At 37.2% G+C, this 15,998-nt stretch overlaps 1 protein-coding gene across 10 annotated transcripts in view; it reads left to right on the plus strand.

The window, feature by feature from the left end:
* The window catches only part of ELMO1 (engulfment and cell motility 1), a 595,247-nt gene that overhangs the window by 195,149 nt on the left and 384,100 nt on the right, over positions 1 to 15,998 (plus strand). For all 10 annotated transcript variants that reach the window (XM_054496891.2, XM_063667384.1, XM_063667385.1 and 7 more), the window contains one exon: positions 5,264 to 5,299. In XM_054496891.2, coding sequence (XP_054352866.1) covers positions 5,264 to 5,299 — 36 coding nt within the window. The remainder of the gene's footprint in view (positions 1 to 5,263; positions 5,300 to 15,998) is intronic.

Genomic DNA, 15,998 nt, shown 5'->3' on the forward strand with positions numbered 1-15,998 from the left:
CTCTTTCCAATACCTTGGTCAATACTGGGCTGGTTTTCTGGTTTTCCTCAGAAAGATAGCAGTGGTATTTGTGGAGTTCTCACTAATCTGGGGAATTTATAAGTGCTGTTTTATTTGTTTCGTTGAGGTCATTTCTCCAAAATCTGGCCGTATTAGGAACATTGGAAGGAGTCCCATAGTTATTTCAGTGATATGTAAAGTGCTTAGGTAATTGTCTTAAAAAGAAACATTAAATGTATAAATTATTAGTTCCCTCCCCACTCTGTCATACATATGACACAGATGGAAAAGTCTAGTGCTGTATGTGTGTATATTACATGTATATAAAAATTGTCATTGTTGCATTAATACAAGAACAGTCTTGAAACAGGTTCCCTCCATCTCATATTAACCTTTCGTTATTCAAATTCTTTTCATCTTGCCTGAACCAGAAGTGTTTTCATTTTCTGGGTGTTGTGACAACTGAGGTATAACTTGAATTATACACTTTGCTTTGATGTTCCCTAGCACCCACCCTGGCACCCACTTGAGATGGATTTGTATGTTTTATTGATTCAGCAAAATGTATATTACTGAGTGCTGAACCATACTCCTCACATTGGGTTAGGCATGTGAGGCATAAGAGGAGGTGCATGGAGGATAACACAAAGAAGTATATGACAGTTCTCCATTATGTGTGACCTTTTCCGGAATTTTGCCTTCACACAAAAGATGAATTTCTTTTTTGAAACTTTGTTAACCTCCAAGGACACAGATGATCAGCTCTAACTTATGCCATTGCCTCTGAGAACTTGGTGTCTTAGAAGTCTTGGCTGTTCTGGGAGGTCCAGTGCAGTCCAAAGCGATTCATCTACTCACTGCCTTGCAGCCAAGGCCAGCTGACACCATGCATGTTTTGCACTTTACCTCCTCAGAGGCCACAGACCCAGCCAGAAAGAAGCTGCTCCCGTTGTCTCTGCAGTCAACCCCAGCTGTGATGGCTGCCACATCTTCCCAACAGCTTTCTGCTGTTTTCTTGGAGCCTGCAGTGCACTCTGCATTGCTCAGGGAACTCCAGCTGGAACAGCTCTTGAGGGCTCTCCCAGAAATTTGCATCACAAAGGCCAAAGAGGCCAACCTTCTTAGGCTTTGTCAGAGATTGTGCGGCAGAAAATTCCCTAAACAGGATCTGCCCCCTCCTCACTCCTTTTGCTTTCTCTGTGCGTCTTTGTCCTTCACTGTGGTAATGGAAATGAGAAAGGGTCACACAGCCCATTTGAAGAAGAGATTATCTTATGTTGGTGGAAAAAAAAAATGCCATTCCTTGGGCTGAGGTGAGAGGTTTCTGGCCACTGTGAAACATCAACCTTTCCAGAGTAATTTCTCTTCTAGTCATGTTTCTCTAAAAAAATGGGTATATTGAGACACACACACACACACACACACACACGCACACATATAAAATCCCACTTAGGGCGATAGACAGACATTGCAACAAAAGTTTCTCTTCTCCTTATGCGTAATCTGAAGCCAAAGTGAGGATGCAAATTTGAGGAGTAAGAAGCACTGTGACTCAGCACTGAGTTATATCTGTGCTCTGGTCAGGGAGAGCTCTCCAAGGTCAGGGATGCTGGAGGAGGCGGAACTCATATAAAAACCATAAGCATGCTCAGGCCCCAGGCCAGAAAGTTATTTTAAAAGTTTACAGCAACTGCTTTATGTATTACACACACACACAAACATACACACACACACACAAACACACACACACACACACATTTTATTTCAAAACCATTTTAAACTTAAAACTTGCAAGAACAAAGCAGAAAATCCCCACTTGCTCTTTTCCCAGAGACCCCATTTAAGTTTCACCTATTGTCCCAGCTCTGTCCTTTAATGGAAGGAATCTAGCTCCAGGTGGCACCTTGCACCCAGGTGGCCTGTCTCCTCCTAGTCCCCTCTGATCTGGAATTGTTCTTCACTCGTTCCTTTTCTTTCATGACTTTGGCGTTTTTAAATTATAGATCAGCCATTTTATAGAATACCCTCTAATTTGGATTGTTAAAGGGTAATTTGTTAAAGGTAATTTTCATGGAAAAGTAAAATCATAACTCTTATACAGATGTGAAAATTGATTATACAAATTGGGTAATTCTTGTCACATGCAACTAAGTCACAGTTGAGGAGCTGAGGCAAAAAGCACATGGGCACATGGCACCTGCTCCAAGAATTGAATTGTCTGCAAGTCCAGCTGCTAAGATGGCCTGATGTAACCCTAAGATCAGTTTAATCTAGTAGCTGCTGAAATGACCTGCTGTGACTCTAGGACTGGTTTTACCTACCACTGTCACTCAGCAATCAGAACTTAGCAGCTCTAAAAAATTCTGGTGCCTATAAGCTTTCTTTCAAAACCATAGGTAACGTTCCTATTTCTAATAAAACTCCCAACCTTTCCTTTGTTCCTCAGACATACCAAAGTCTACCAGTCTATGTGTATGCTTCAAATCGCAATCCTATGATTCCCCAATAAAATGTTTAATTTAGAGGTTTCCCTCTATATTAGTTTTGACTTCAGATATACAAATAAACGTGTTAAAATAATTTATTTTACTCATGATATGATGAAATTAGGCAGATGTTATAACTTTAAAGAAAAAGTCAAAAGAGCACAAATTTGTATGAAGCAAAGGAATGTCGAGATGAATTGCAAATGAAGACACAACTAGTTTTCCACCAGTGGAAAGGAAGTCAATTAAATCACTGCCAGACAGGAGATATATATATATATATAGATATAGATATAGATAGATATATATATATATATAGATATATATATAGATAGATATAGATAGACAGAGATATACAGATCTATCTATGTATCTAACTATCTATCTATCTATCTATCTCTCCATCAGTTACCTATACCTTACAAAGAGTTGTAAAATAACTCAAAGCCAACAGGACTAGAATCTGATAGCCCAAAAGGATATGTTGTAGGCACTGCTTAGTTTTCTACTGAAACACAAAATTTTGTTTTTTACAGATTTATCCAGTGTTCTCTCATCACAACAAACATTACAACAAAAATTTCTCTTTATGAAGACCCATATTGTATGTCTTTGGCTGGAATATAACAGATGGTTGTGATTTTTTTTTCCCCATTTCGTCCTGTTAATGGCACATGGTATCTCTTTGTTTTATTACTGGTGATAACTTTGACCACTTCATTAAGATAGCATCTTCCAGATGTCTCCACTATAATACTTTCTCCCTACCTTAGCAGCTAATTCATGAAAAGTTTGTAGGGAGACACAGTGAAACTATGTAAAGCCTCATTACCCCAATTTCACCCATCAGTTTTGGCACTGACATTTCTTATCTGAATTAATTATTGCTCTGATGATTTCCAAAGGAGAATTTTCTAATACTATGATTTCTTCTACATGTATTAGTTGGTTTTCTTTGGTAGTAAGAGCTCTGTTTTCTCCCTATGTATTTATTCACCTACATGTTTATCTCCAGTGGGGAGCTCATACCAGCTCCTGAGAGCCACTTTTGTACAACTCTGTTCTGCTCTGCGTTCATTGATCTCATGTTGGTTCTTTAAGTTGGCCATAGTAAGAGTCGTTACACTGTGGAAATCAGAAAATAATTTCAAGCAGATTTGTGTGTTTTTCCCCAGAGATCTGGTGTTTCAACATCAGTACATCACTCTATAACAATGTGGACTCATTCATTCCTGTTTTATTCAGTGGGTTTAATCTATCACTATTATTATTGATTTTGATGCTCAACGTGTCCCTGATGTGGCCTGTGGGAGCTCTTTCAAGCTGACTTCTGTGTCCTTTTGACCTGTATTGCATTATGTTTTGAGCATCTGTTTACTTTCTGGCTCAACAAGATGTTCCAGAATTATCTAGATCTCCTTGCCCCACCCCTAACATGAGCCACTTCCCCAAGGAGCCCCGGTTCCTTTTAGTGGAGAGTAGCCTCTGGCCCTTGCGTGCTGCCAGTTTATGCTCAGGCCTGCCTCCCTGTCTCACCCTTTCACCCTGCCCAATGCCTTTTCGATGAAGGAAGGATGGGAAATAGTAAATATTTTTTTTAAAAGAAAGGCAGGTAAAGGAGGGGGAGCAGAAGAGGAATAAAAAGATCTCTTTATATACATTTTTAATCCCCCTCCCACAAATTTTACCAGAGACTAAATTTAGTCTTTGCCTGGTGATTTGGGTTTCTGAAGTGGTTACGTTTTATGTGGTTGAGAATGTGAAAATTTCTGAAGAGCAAAATCGTTTGTCAACCATGTATTCAGTCCCTACTCTGGATGTGCCTCACATTACAATATTGTCACAGTGCAGAGTCCCAGCCCTCAAGCAGCTAGAAGGACAGTGAGATGTCCTGAGGCATATAGCTGATGTGTCCTCAGGGCCTGTGGCCTGCGATGCAGGCAGCACCTGTGCTGTCTGAGGAAGAGAAATCAGAAGTCAGAGAGACTTCCTAGAGGAGCCCAGAATGAGCCTAGAATGAGATGAGTTTGGGGGTAGGACTTAGCGAGTTGGGCAAAGAGGAGATGGATGTTTCATACAGAGGGAAGATCATACTTAAAGCCAGAGAGATTTGGCAGACTTGAGGAATGAGAGATGGTTTGGCCAGTTTTGAAACACTTGTTTCTTCTTATTCTTGAGCCTAGTTTTTTTTTTAAAAAAGCGTAAGTATCCTTTCTTGTAGCCAGATTTGCCTATTCTAAGCCACCAGCCTAGAGTTCCAGTTTTGGGATTTAACACTAGTGCAATGTCTTATTGCAGAGAGATTGATTGCAGCATCTTCCCACAGAAGAAGCCACCTGAGAGAAAACAGAGAAAGTAAAATTAGTGGACATTCTACCAAAGAAAGATAATAAAATATTTCTTTATAGTCTAGTGGTTTTTTGGCTCAATGTTTTTTCATTGAAAATTTATCAATTCCTATCCCTATGGGGTCCCTCTCCATTGAACACAGACCCATTCTGATCTAAATGGACGGTTCTGGATGCCTTTACTCATAAGCAAATGCAACTGGTTGATGACAGTAGTTTAATGCTGATCTTTTGATTGTTTGTTTCTGATCATTAAAGAACACCAGTTTATTACTTTGAATGATGTCTTGAAATGGATAAAATTCTTTTACTTCATGGCGGTTAAATCTGTCCTAAATCTAATCCTGAGTTTTCTTCAAGATATGTTCTTTATGTAAAAATTGTTGCTTTTAAGTATGCTCCTCACATGGTTGTTTTTAAATTTTGCAGGCGATACCAGAAATTGCAGAAGATCATGAAGCCTTGGTAAGAATATATGATCGATTGATATTGATGATTTAACCCTTCCTACTTTCCTGCATAATTGAGCCCTGTCATCTGACTGATTGTATAACTATGCATCTAGTATGTTGAATAAGTGATTTTTTGTTATTTTTGTTTTCTATTTGATATTCTTTTATAAACAACTTCTTCAAAAATGTATTTTCCCACCTTTTTCTGCTTTGGAGTAGAAAGAGTATTTTATGTATGTAACCACTAAGTGATGCTGTAACCACAGAAAGATTGCTACACTACTTCTGGAGCAGTGCTAAGCATAATTTTATGTATTATTTTAAACAAAACTAACTTTTATGTGGCCTGTGCGATGTTCAAAGTCAAAAGTCTTTGATTTTCTTCAGTGGCTTAGAAAGAACAAGGATTCACATTTTTAAAAGTATCCAGGATTGAAGGATGCAATGAAAATTATTTACTTTGAGTCTGAGAAAGTGCTCGATCACCTGTCTATGAAGTGAATTGTATGATTGTGTCTGAAGATAGAAACCTTCTTTCTTAGAGTTTTCCCTTCTAAGTTTCTTTCTTAACCATTAAACAGGGTGAGTCCAAATATGGTTCTAACAAACTCTTTGAAGTAGGCTGAACAGATTTTCATGGTGCCAAGCCGTTAAGCAGATAATTTCAGTTTGAGAAGGAACACTGACCAGCATCTCAAAGTATGAACCTTATTTTGTAAGCTCTCAGAGAAAATCCTCATCACCTTCAATGTACTATAGTATTATGCTGGTCTCAAATCATTCACGCACAGAAAAGTATGAGTTGCAGGAATTCTTCTGTTTATTAAATTCTAATAAAGTAGAAAGCAATATTGAGCTTCTAGGGTAAAGCTTCTTCAATTTCATTTTATATATTTAATACAGTAGAAGCACTTAATGGTAATGGCAGTAAAAGCCACTTTTTATGAGACTTTATCCTAGGCATTGTCTCAATGTTTACACTCATTACTCCAAATCCACACTTACATTCAGCATGCAAGCTCGGTATTTCCTTGGTGCAGAAGTTAAAATCAGATGGAGGAGCTGGGATTCAAACTTACTTTCTCCCCATCTACTTAATAGAATTTGCGAATATAGAGGAATTTGGGGCCCTGAAGCCAAAATAATTTATTTAAAATTTATTAGCCAGTAGCTTTAATCTTTTCATATGTAGATATGCTGGACAGTTTGTAGTGTAGTTCATGATTTTTATTGATTAATCATAGGCAGGAATGAATAGTCAAGGCCCTGATTCTGGTAATGGCAGAGTAGCACAATCAGACTAACACAGACAACAATTATGAAATCCGGACAAAATATTATAAACAAAACATCTAAAACCAACTATATGAAGGCACTGGATAGCAACCCAAAACAGGGAGAAGGTAGAGGGAAGTTAACCCTTGAGAGACCAGATGGGTCTTTGATGGGATTTGTGTGTTTGAAGCTTTTTCCCTGAGAACACCTACTCATCTAGGCAGCATGGGGTAGCAGAAAGCCTCAGTCTTAGTAAGTTACTAAGAAGATGTAGTTTGGGACTGCAGAGCAGCTAGCTAATTAGAGGGAATCTATGAAAGAAGAGAAGCTCAGAGAGTAGGAGACTCCACATCCACATATAAACCCTGTCCCAGTCCACTGCTCATCATTGAAGTGCAAATGCACACTTTAATGGTAAAAACAGCAACTTAAAGATCTGAGCAAAGATGTCGGTTGTCACTCACTGCAGAGTTTAGATTTTTACTTCCTGCTAGAACGAAAATGATCACTCTTCAGAGGAACAAAACTGATATCTGAATATTGACAGTATCTTGTTCACAATGTGCAGCATATAATAAAAGTTTACTAGGTATGTAAGGAAATAGGAAAAGATGACCTATAGTTAAGAAAAAATGTAGGTAGTAGAAACTGGCCCTGAGATGACCCAGATGTTGGAATTAGCAGATGAAGGTTTTTAAAAAACTTTTTTAATATGTTAAAAACTAAAGAAAAGTATGAGTGTAAGGAATGCACAGATGGGGAGTCTTAATAGAGAAATTGAAACTGTAAAAATAACCAGATATCAGTTATAAAATTGAAAAGCACAATAAAGTGAAAATCTTACTGTACGAGGTTGAAGATGTCAGAAGAAGAGATAGTAACCTTGAAAATGTATCAGTATAAGTTACCTAATCTGAAAAGTTGATAAAATAAATAATGAGTACTTGACCTGTGAGATAATAAGTTATCTGAAATACATTTAATTGGAGTCCCAAAAGGAGAGGAAAAAGAATGGGGGAGGCAAATATTTGAGGAAATAATTACAGAAGAAAATAATGATAGAGATATATGAAGCAAGTTCTTCACACTGGAGAGAAATGATAGTAGATAGATATTCAGATCTGTAGAAAAATATGAAGAACAACAGAGATTGTAAATATGTGGGTAATATAAAAAGACAAAATATAGGATTACTTTGCTTTAAATTTCTTTAACAGGCTGGAACTATATAAAGCAAAAATTATAATACTGTTTGGTAGGGTTTATAACATATGTAGATGCAATATGTATGACAATGAGAGCACAAAGGATGGAGGTATAAGAGCAACTACATTACAGCAAGCTTCCTAGTGTATAATCTTCCGTTTAAGTAGACATTAATATACTAATGGTGCACATTGTAATACACAGAGTCACAACTAAAAACAGTGCAAGGAAGCATAGGCCAAAACACAAAGGAGGAATTAAATTAGACTACTAAAAAAATTTGATTAATTCAAAAGAAGGTAAGAAAAGAGAAGTAGAGTAAAATATAGTTGAGACAAATAGAAAACAAGTTGGTTGACTTCAATCTAATCATATCAATACGTTAAATGTAAATAGACTAAGCAGCCCAATGAAAAGGTTTAGATTGTCAGATGAAATTTTTTAAAAAGCATGGCCCAGCTCTATGCTGTTTATAAGAGATGTACTATAAAGACAAGGGCACATGTAAGTTGAAAATAAAAGGATGGAAAAACATATACCATGCAAATGCTAATAATAATAAAAGCGAATGGTTTTATTATCAGGAAAGATAAGACTTGAAAGCAATATATTATCAGAGTTAAAGAGGGATAATGAGTAATAAAAATGATCACCTCGTTAAGAAGATTTAATCCTCCTTTGTATTTTAAATGTGTATGCACCTAAAAATTTTAAATGTGTATGCACATTTAAAATTATTATACATGTGTATAATAAGATTTTAAAATACGTGAAGCAAACACTACTAAAGAGAAAAAGAGGCAAACCCATCAGCATAGTTGATGATTTTAAGACTAGTCTTTCCTAACTGGTACGAAAACTAGGCAAAATATTAAGGATATAGATGATTTGATCAACACTATCAAAGGTCTTGCCTTAATTGTCGTTTATAAAGCATCAGACTCAATAACAGCAAAATATGCATTATTTTCAAATGCACATGGAATGTTCATCAAGATAGTCCATAGTAAGGCTCAAGAATTTTCAAATGATTAAAATTACACAGATTATGTTCTTTGATCACAAGGAAATTAAATTAGAAGTCGGTAACAATAAAATAGCTGAAAAGCCTTGGATGTTTGGAAATTAGCAAACACTCTTTCATACTATCAAAGAGTCAAGGAATAACTCAGTTTAAATTATGAAATATTTTAACTGAATGGTAATGAAAATACAACATACCCAAATTTGTGAATGCAGCTGAAGCGGTGCTTAGAGGGAAATTTGTAGCATTAAATATCTATGTTGAAAAGGAAGGATGGTTTTCAAAAAAATAAATGGTCTAAGTTTCTACTGAAGAAGCTTTAAAAAATGTGAATTAAGTAGAAAAAAAGAATAATAAGAATACTAACCAATAAAATAGGAAAGAGGCAAATAATACAGAAAATTAAAGCCAAATATTTATTAGGAAAAAAAAGAAAAGAGAAATCCAAATATCAACACCAGGGGTAAAAGAGGGAATATCACTACAAATCATACTGACATTAGAAATAAAATAAAAGAATATTGCAAATAATTTTACGTTAATAAATTTAATGTTTTTAGCACTCGGGGAGGCCAAGGCAGGTGGATCACTTGAGCCCAGCAGTTCAAGACCAGCCCGGGTAACATGGCAAAAACCTATCTCTACAACAAAATTCAAAAATTAGCTGGGTGTGATGCCTTGTGGCTGTAGTCCCAGCTACTTGGTAGGCTGAGTTAGGGGATTGCTTGAGCTAGGGAGGTGGAGGTTGCAGTGAGCCAAGATCATGCCACTGCACTTCAGCCTGGGCAACAGAGTGAGACTCTGTCTCAAAAAAAAAAAGAAGAAGAAAAAAAAAAAGAAAGAAAATTTAGGATGAAATAGACAAATGCCATGGAAAACAGATTTACCAAATGTGTTAGTCATGGAAATGCATGGCTTTGATCTCCTTTCAGGAAGAACTTGCTAGTCAGCCAAGAAGAATGCAATTAGCTGATAGTTTTCAGTTATCACACGTTCCAGATTCATAGCAGCTTTCAGTACTCTCCAAAGGCAGCCTTTAGTTATTGAACATGGTGGGGATACCAGAGCCTGGTCATTTCTACCCATTATGGGATTCCTCTAAGAGGCAGTGTTTATTCTGCAGGGTTCCACTGAGTTGGCTGAGACATTTTCAGATCTGCATTTGCTTCCTCTTCCACTTCTCTTCCCAGGCATCAGAACTGTTTCATGGTCCCAAGGCTTTCCATACTCAGTCCTGCTCTCTGCCTATCTTCCACAGGCATTGCCCAAACCCCCATTCAATCTCTGTTCTCATAACTCAATCTCAGCATCTGCTTCACAGAGGACTAAAACTGACACATCAAAACTGACTCATGATGAAATAGAAAATTTGGACGCCCATAGTTATTAAAAAAATTGAAACTGGCCAGGCACAGTGGCTCATGCCTCTAATTCCACCACTTTGGGAGGCTGAGGCAGGTGGATCACGAGGTCAGGGGTTCAAGACCAGCCTGGCCAAGATGGTGAAACCCTGTCTCTACTAAAAATACAAAAAAATTATCCATGCGTGGTGGCAGGCACCCATAATCCCAGCTACTCGAGAGGCTGAGGCAGAGAATTGCTTGAACCCGGGAGGTGGAGGTTTCAGTGAGCCGACATCGTGCCACTGCATTCCAGCCTGGGCAACAGAGCGAGACTCCATCTCAGAAAAAAAAAAATTGAAATCATTTCTCGAAAACTTTCATACAACAATAAATGGTTACACTGGTGTATTCTATATTATATATTATAGAAGAAATACCAAATCTAAGCACATGCTTTTGGAAAATAGAGGAGAGGGACCAGTTCTCATTATTTTATGATACCAGTATCACTCTGATACCAAAACCTGGCAAAGACAATACAAGAAATAAAAATTATAGACCAGATGCAAAAATCTGCAGAGGCATATTAATAAATACAATCAAGCAATATATTAAAGGGATAATACCTTGTGATCAATAAGAGCTTATCTCGGAAATAGTTTAACATTTGAAAATCAATCAAGCAGCTCAGTATTTTATGAAATAAAGGAGAAAACCTAAAGAGAAAAATCATCTTAATGGAGAGAAAGCATTTCATAAAATCTAATGTATATTAATAATAAAAATTCTCAGCAAGCTAGGAATAGAGGGAACTTCCTCATCTTGATAAAGTAATCTACAAAAACCCCATCATACTTAATGTTGAAAGACTGAATGTTTTCTACCCTACATACTGAGAATAAGGCAAATATGTTTGCTTTCTGCAGTTCTGTTAAACATTGTATAGGATTTCTTAGCTATTGCAATAAGTCAATAAAGAAACTAAAAGCATAATATAAGAAAGGAAGATGTAAAACTACCTCTATTCATAGAAAACATGATTATCTATTTAGAAAATTCTTAGGAATCTACAAAGAAACTGCTAGATATAATTGAATTTAGCAAGGTTTCAGGATACAATGTCAATAAAATAAAAATGAATGTATTTTTATATTTTAACAGCAACCATTGGAAAATGACATTTTAAAATTTCCACTTATAAAGTATCAAAATAATAATTTGTGGAAACAAATCTTTATTTTTAGGGATAAATTCATTGATAAGACATGCAATATCTATTTATTTGCTAAAAATAAATAAATGAGAGGAAATAAAGACCTAAACAAGTGGAGGAATAGACCATTTCATGTGTTGGAGGACACAATTTTAATTAGATAGCAGTTCTCTTCTGACATCCTTTGGCAGGGACACAGAGCCAAAGCATATCATCTTCATACTATAGGTTCAGTGCAATATCAGTTATTTTTTAAGAGAATTACAAATCAGTCCTAAAAACCACTGGTAATGTGTGGGACCTAGAATAGCCAAAATGATCAACAATAAAGTTGAAGAGTTTTGTTGACTGATTTCAATACTTCAAGGTTAGCTATCAAGACGGTCTGATATTGGTATAAGGGGGTAGATAAACAGATCAATGTAGTAGAATAGAGTCCAGAATCAACCTGCACTGAGATTTTTAACAAAGGAGCTAGAAGAATGTTTGCAGACATAAGTCATGCTTTTTGAAGGTAAGGGGTGTGTCTGTAGGATGACTTATAAATCCATACCTTTCAATGTATATACATTTTACTTCCTCAAGGAGGAAAACAGATGGAAAAACTCAAAGGGCAGGGCAGAACTGTGGCCATTAACCTTGACAATTAAGGATCTATTGAGTACAATTTATTATAGCTTTAAAAGTGGCCTTTATTTTCATCTTTTTTCAAATTCTGTATTGGGGCCGGGCATGGTGGTTCACGCCTGTAATCCCAGCACTTTGGGAGGCTGAGGCGGGCAGATCACCTGAGGTCAGGAGTTTGAGACCAGCCTGGCTAACATGGCGAAACCCTGTCCCTACTGAAAATACAAAAATTATCTGGGCGTGGTGGCGTGCACCTGTAATCCCAGCTACTTGGGAGGCTGAGGCAGGAGAATCGCTTCAACCTGGGAGGTGGAGGTTGCAATGAGCTGAGATCGCGCTACTGCACTCCAGCCTGGGCAAAAGAGTGAGACTCTGTCTCAAAAATAAATAAATAAATAAAAATAAAAATAAATCTGTATTAACGGGCTTGCCACTCCATGGAAACATTTGGAAGCACTATTCTTTTATAAAATTAGTAGCATAAATTTACATGCTTGTTTTGAGATTGGCTGAATTTTGTTGGAATGAAGATGGTGTCTACTAAGTTGATGAGAAACATTTATTTGAATCATTCCAGCACACATGGTGTATTGGCTGTGACAGTGGCTTTCCACCAGCATGTAAAGTTTGCAGTTGGCTTAATTTGTGGCTGTCAGTACTGCACAATCTTTAGCCTAACAGTTTACAAAATACAAATAATCCAAACAAATAAAAATGTTCCTGGATGTGCCATGTGGTTGCTTTATATTTGTAATTCTTTTAGCCTTGACTCTCTATACCCAGCATTGATTTCAGAGGTAGAACTTGCTTTCTGCTTTCCCTGTTTGGAGCCTGAATTACTCCTCTAGGAGTGGAAATAAACACCTATGTCAAGGTTCAGTAAGAGCTTTTATAGCCACCTCACTTGAAAGAGGTGATTGAATCCCTTGATTTGGAATGTAATAAAATTTTAACATGGCCATCCTTTCTTTGTGACTGAGAGTTTGAAGTTGAATTTGGAAAAAGTTCTTCCATATGGGAACTTACTATGTCACCCAGCAACCAGTCCTAATGAATATGTTATACAGAATATGTATGTAATACAGAATATTATGTAATACATATATATTATATACCTATGTGTATTTTACATAAATATTATATGCTAGTAATATATAAAATAGGTCCTATTATATATTCCTATCTGTCTCTCCCTATCTGTCATGTCATTAGATAGATCAAGAGAGCTATCCTTCCTCTGAGTACCTTGACTGGTGTATGCTGTGAAAAAGCTTTACTCTCACTTACCAGTCATTCCCACTAATGGATACTTGAGAAGCACAGATAGTTCTATTTGCAGTCTCAGAAATGGTGCTGCACCTCCTTAACAGCCATAGAGATTGAAATCTTGACTCCCAAACAAGCATGGGGATTTGGAAACCAAATGATGCTCTTTCTCCTTCTCTCCAGCTTTTTTTCCCCAAAGTCCTTGCAGCCTGTTCTGTCTGAGGAGTCTGTAGACAGAGCTCTGGAGTGTATTTTTGGGACGATTGACTGTACCAGATGTTACTAAGATCATTTGGATTAGGGTTCCATTGAGCAGGTAGCTAGGGAGCAGAGTCATATTGCTTTCATATATTAGAGAACATAAATATACTTTATCTTTTGCTTTTAAAGGAGCTACTGAAGACTAATGTCATCTGGTTTCCTGATCTCATCTGAGTGCTGTCTAGCTAATGGGAATGCAGAGAAGAGTTTTTTGTTGTTGTTTGTTGGTTTATTTGTTTTATTTTTCTTCGAGACAGAGTCACTCTGTCGCCCAGGCTGGAGTGCAATGGCACGATCTTGGCTCACTGCAGCCTCCACCTCCTTGGTTCAGCCTTCCGAGTAGAGTAGCTGGGACTACAGGCGCCCGCCACCATGACCGGCTAATTTTTGTATTTTTAGTAGAGACGGGGTTTCACCATGTTGGCCAGGCTGCTCTCGAACTCCTGACCTTAGGTGATCCGCCTGCCTCAGCCTCCCAGAATGCTGGGATTGCAGGCATGAACCACGGCACCAGGCCAATAGTTTGATTCAGTAGTGTGTGTGTTTCTCTGCCACTGCCTGTTACATTGCCTGTGCTGCTGTTGATGTCACTGAGGCAGGTTTTTTGCCTTGTACAGATGCTGTGAATGCTGTCCTCCCATGGTGTGTATATGGGAATTTTTTTAACATTTGAGGTCTTTTAGTATGCTGGGTATGACCAAATGTCCACTATTAGTTATCATTTGGTTCTTGTTTTTCCTCTTTTTAAGTAAATAAAATAAATGAGCTAATACTGCTTACTGCTAATGCTGTATGTTATTATGTAATAATGTTTTCACAGTAATACTAATGCCTACCCAGTCTATTAATAAATCTTACTAATTGCTTTTATTTCCAGGCCCTTATTTTCCTGAGACAATCATTTTACTTTCTTTTCTTCTTTTTTGTTTCCTTTGCAATCTGATATTGGGATTTTCTTGTGATCCGTTGTCTGTAGAAAAAGTCATTCTGGAATTTTTATTTAACCTTTCTCAATACTCTCTTCAACTCATTATTCCACCTGTCTTTCTAATGTTCTGTTCTTTTCTTCAAATAAGTTTGTCTTGTCTGGTTTGGAATTTCTTTTTGAAGCATGATCCTTTGATGCCACCTAGGGGGCACCTGTAAGATCGAGGTTGCCCTGTGCAGCTCTGAAAAGCCAGGGATATTAGCTGCTTTTCTATCTGGTCTGAATGGTTTGGCTTTCCTTGCATTGCTGTTTTTGTTTTCATTTTCTAGTTCTAAGAACAGAGAATCCTTAACACAAAGTGAAACATCTGAAAATCTTGTCCTTCATTCACCTTTTAAAAATCTCACTTTTGCATAGTGAGAATGTAGTAACACTCACACCCTACTTACCATTCACTGCACAGCATTTGGAAGGCTTTAAACATGTTTGCTTGTTTTCATTTCTTCAAAAATCTCTGAGCTAGGTGTGACTACCACCGCCATCATCATCATCATCATCATCATCATCATCATCATCCCCATTTTTAATAAATGAGGAAACAGAAGCATAGGATGGTGCATAACTTGCCCACTTAGGGCTGGAGGGAGAACCCCTGCTGTCTAACTCCAGAAACTACCTACTTAGCCATTTTTGTTTAGCTGGTTGCATCCCCTCTGTTGCCCCTGGTCTCTGGCAGCTTTGGATCATTGTCTTTCCCTGAGAACCACTTCCCCTTTTATAGGTTCCATTTAGCATTACATCTTCTGCGGTGATGCAGAATTTCAAAGTTCGTTTTTGAGTCTGGGCTGAGTAGAACAGTAGGAAGAAGGGAAATTGAGAAGCTGTTTTGAAAGAAATGTTACCTGTTTTATATTCTACTAGTTGGAAATAAAACTAGTTGGAAGGTTCAATCTAAATATGTTAGGAGACTTTGTAGGATATCAATAATGGTATGCATGAGCTTACAAATGAAAAATCTATATAACCAACTTTATTTTTTTAAAAATTGAGCCTAGGAATCAGTGCTGTTACGTAATACAGTGTACAGATCCTGATTGGCATAATTCAATGTACTCAAAGAAAGAGTATTTATCATAAAGGTGTTAATATTTGTAATGATGATAATTTACAATAAAGGTGAATATCTATAAAAGATTCTGTGTGTCTAAGTCTCTGCTAAAGTGTTGTTTTGAAAGCTGTAGACACCAGGATATTGTCTAATAAGGCTCCTAGGTGGAACTGCATTTGCCCAAGCCTAATCTCTGTTTGGATTTCAAACTGCATATTAGACCCACCTTATAGCCTGCTGAATCTCAGCAAGTCTTTTGGTCAGCAAACCCATTATGTGGAGTGATTATCTCCATCGATATGCCAGAAGAGTTACTAACTAAAGACAAAATGCTGGCCAAAATCAAAATGAGTATGTTTACTTGCATATATGTTTGTATCTGTGTGTCCACACAGAGGGATGTATAGACCACTTAAAAAAAAGTGCTAATTCTCTTAATAGAAGTATTTTTAATTTTCTCT

This window comes from Pongo pygmaeus, chromosome 6 (genome assembly GCF_028885625.2).
Source record: "Pongo pygmaeus isolate AG05252 chromosome 6, NHGRI_mPonPyg2-v2.0_pri, whole genome shotgun sequence".
NCBI lineage: Eukaryota > Metazoa > Chordata > Mammalia > Primates > Hominidae > Pongo > Pongo pygmaeus.